This window comes from Pongo abelii, chromosome 20, assembly GCF_028885655.2.
Source record: "Pongo abelii isolate AG06213 chromosome 20, NHGRI_mPonAbe1-v2.0_pri, whole genome shotgun sequence".
Lineage (NCBI taxonomy): Eukaryota > Metazoa > Chordata > Mammalia > Primates > Hominidae > Pongo > Pongo abelii.
In genome coordinates this window covers 62,369,264-62,370,664 of record NC_072005.2, presented here as the reverse complement: position 1 = coordinate 62,370,664, position 1,401 = coordinate 62,369,264, and the positions used below count along the sequence as shown (strand labels likewise).

The 1,401-nt window shown below is 44.7% G+C and overlaps 1 protein-coding gene across 1 annotated transcript; it reads right to left on the bottom strand.

Moving 5' to 3' along the window:
* On the bottom strand, nucleotides 1-1,401 carry LOC112130215 (ret finger protein-like 4A). Its single transcript, XM_054539267.1, has 2 exons — nucleotides 1,116-1,401; nucleotides 1-605 (listed from the first exon to the last, which is right to left on the bottom strand). The coding sequence occupies exons 1-2, from the start codon at nucleotides 1,399-1,401 to the stop codon at nucleotides 1-3; spliced, it is 891 nt and encodes a 296-aa protein (XP_054395242.1).

Sequence of the window (1,401 nt, the reverse complement as noted above, 5' to 3'; positions counted from 1 at the left end):
CTAAAGATGATTCTGTTGAAATGTTGATTGACTTTCCCCAAAAGAAACTGGGGCACTGGCACTGGCTGGATTGATCACAGAACAGATACTCAGGATGCTCTGATCATCTTCAGTTCCACGTTTATGAGCAAAAAATGGACGCCATGGCTCGCAAACAGGAATTTTGCTGAATGTGTAGATATGGCACCCATCACTAACATTGTAAAAGGAAACGGACCTCATACCTACATCCAGGAAAATCCCCACTCTGTGCAACGGGGAACACACCCAGAGACGAGTCATAGGCATAGTGCTGGCAGCAAAGATCTTTCCTTTTCTGCAACCCACAGTCAAGAAGCCGTGTTCTGAAGAAAGCACAATCTTCCCCTGTCGGTTCACAGATTCCTTGCACACGCCCACATCCCATACTTGGCTGGTGCCCACGTCCACCTCCCAGTAATGGCGGCCGGAAGTGAAGCGAGAGGCGCCCAGGACGCACAGTGCAGCGTCGAATCTCTCAGCTTGCTCCTTCCTATTCTGGTTGACATCCCCACTTCGTAAACTCCTCAGGTCTTCAGAAATGATGAGATAGTTGCTGGCTGTGTCCACATCCAAGGTCATATCCACTGTGGAAATAAGAAGCAGTAGTTCAGCAAACACACACACTACAAACTCCCTCTGCCCTTTTACTGCAAACACTTAGTTACGTTATTCACTTTCACTTTTATTCTCCTTTCTCTCCCAAATCAAAATTTCCTGGGGAAACCTGTTTGGCCACCTGATGAGGTTAAAGTTTATCTATAGATTGCATGAATACGATAATTGTAACAAGTCCACCTGATTCATATTAGAAATTCCTTTGGAAATCAGTTAGTGGATAACTGGATTAAAATTATTTTTCCATTTAGCACGTATGATACATGAAAGAAGACAGGAGCTTGCTCTCCAAAGTATTGTACAAACTTGCACAGATTCCATGAAAATCTATACACAAAGGTGAGAACTGCTGTTGAGTGTGAAGCATGCAAGTTTGACATGCTAGATATCTGCTACCGCCTATGTTTAATGAAGAAATGTTTGAAAGTCGTTTGCCCAGTGCCTTTTATGGGTTGTGGCAGGTCATGTAGATTCCTTACCTTGAAATTTCCTCATCCTTGGGTTCATTGTTAGAATAGATTTCAGCTTGGGCTCTAGTTCCTTGATGATGGGAACCAGCGCCCTCAGCTTGTAGTGGGGCTTGATGTCATCCTTCTGAGAGACCACAGAGCAGAAGCCGCACAGTAAACCTTCCCCATCGGGCTCCTTCTGGAGTGAATTGAGGCACTGGAGGCAGCAGACATATCCACATTTCAGTTGCACGGGTTCTTCAAGGTCTTTTAGACAGACAGGACATCTAATGATTTGTTTGAAGTGTTTAGCCAT

Excerpts from the sequence above, each read along its gene's own strand:
- LOC112130215 (XM_054539267.1), bottom strand. The coding sequence starts at position 1,401 with ATGGCTAAACACTTCAAACAAATCATTAGATGTCCTGTCTGTCTAAAA. Across the intron at positions 606-1,115 it reads AAGGATGAGGAAATTTCAAG|TGGATATGACCTTGGATGTG; the intron begins GTAAGGAATCTA and ends TTATTTCCACAG.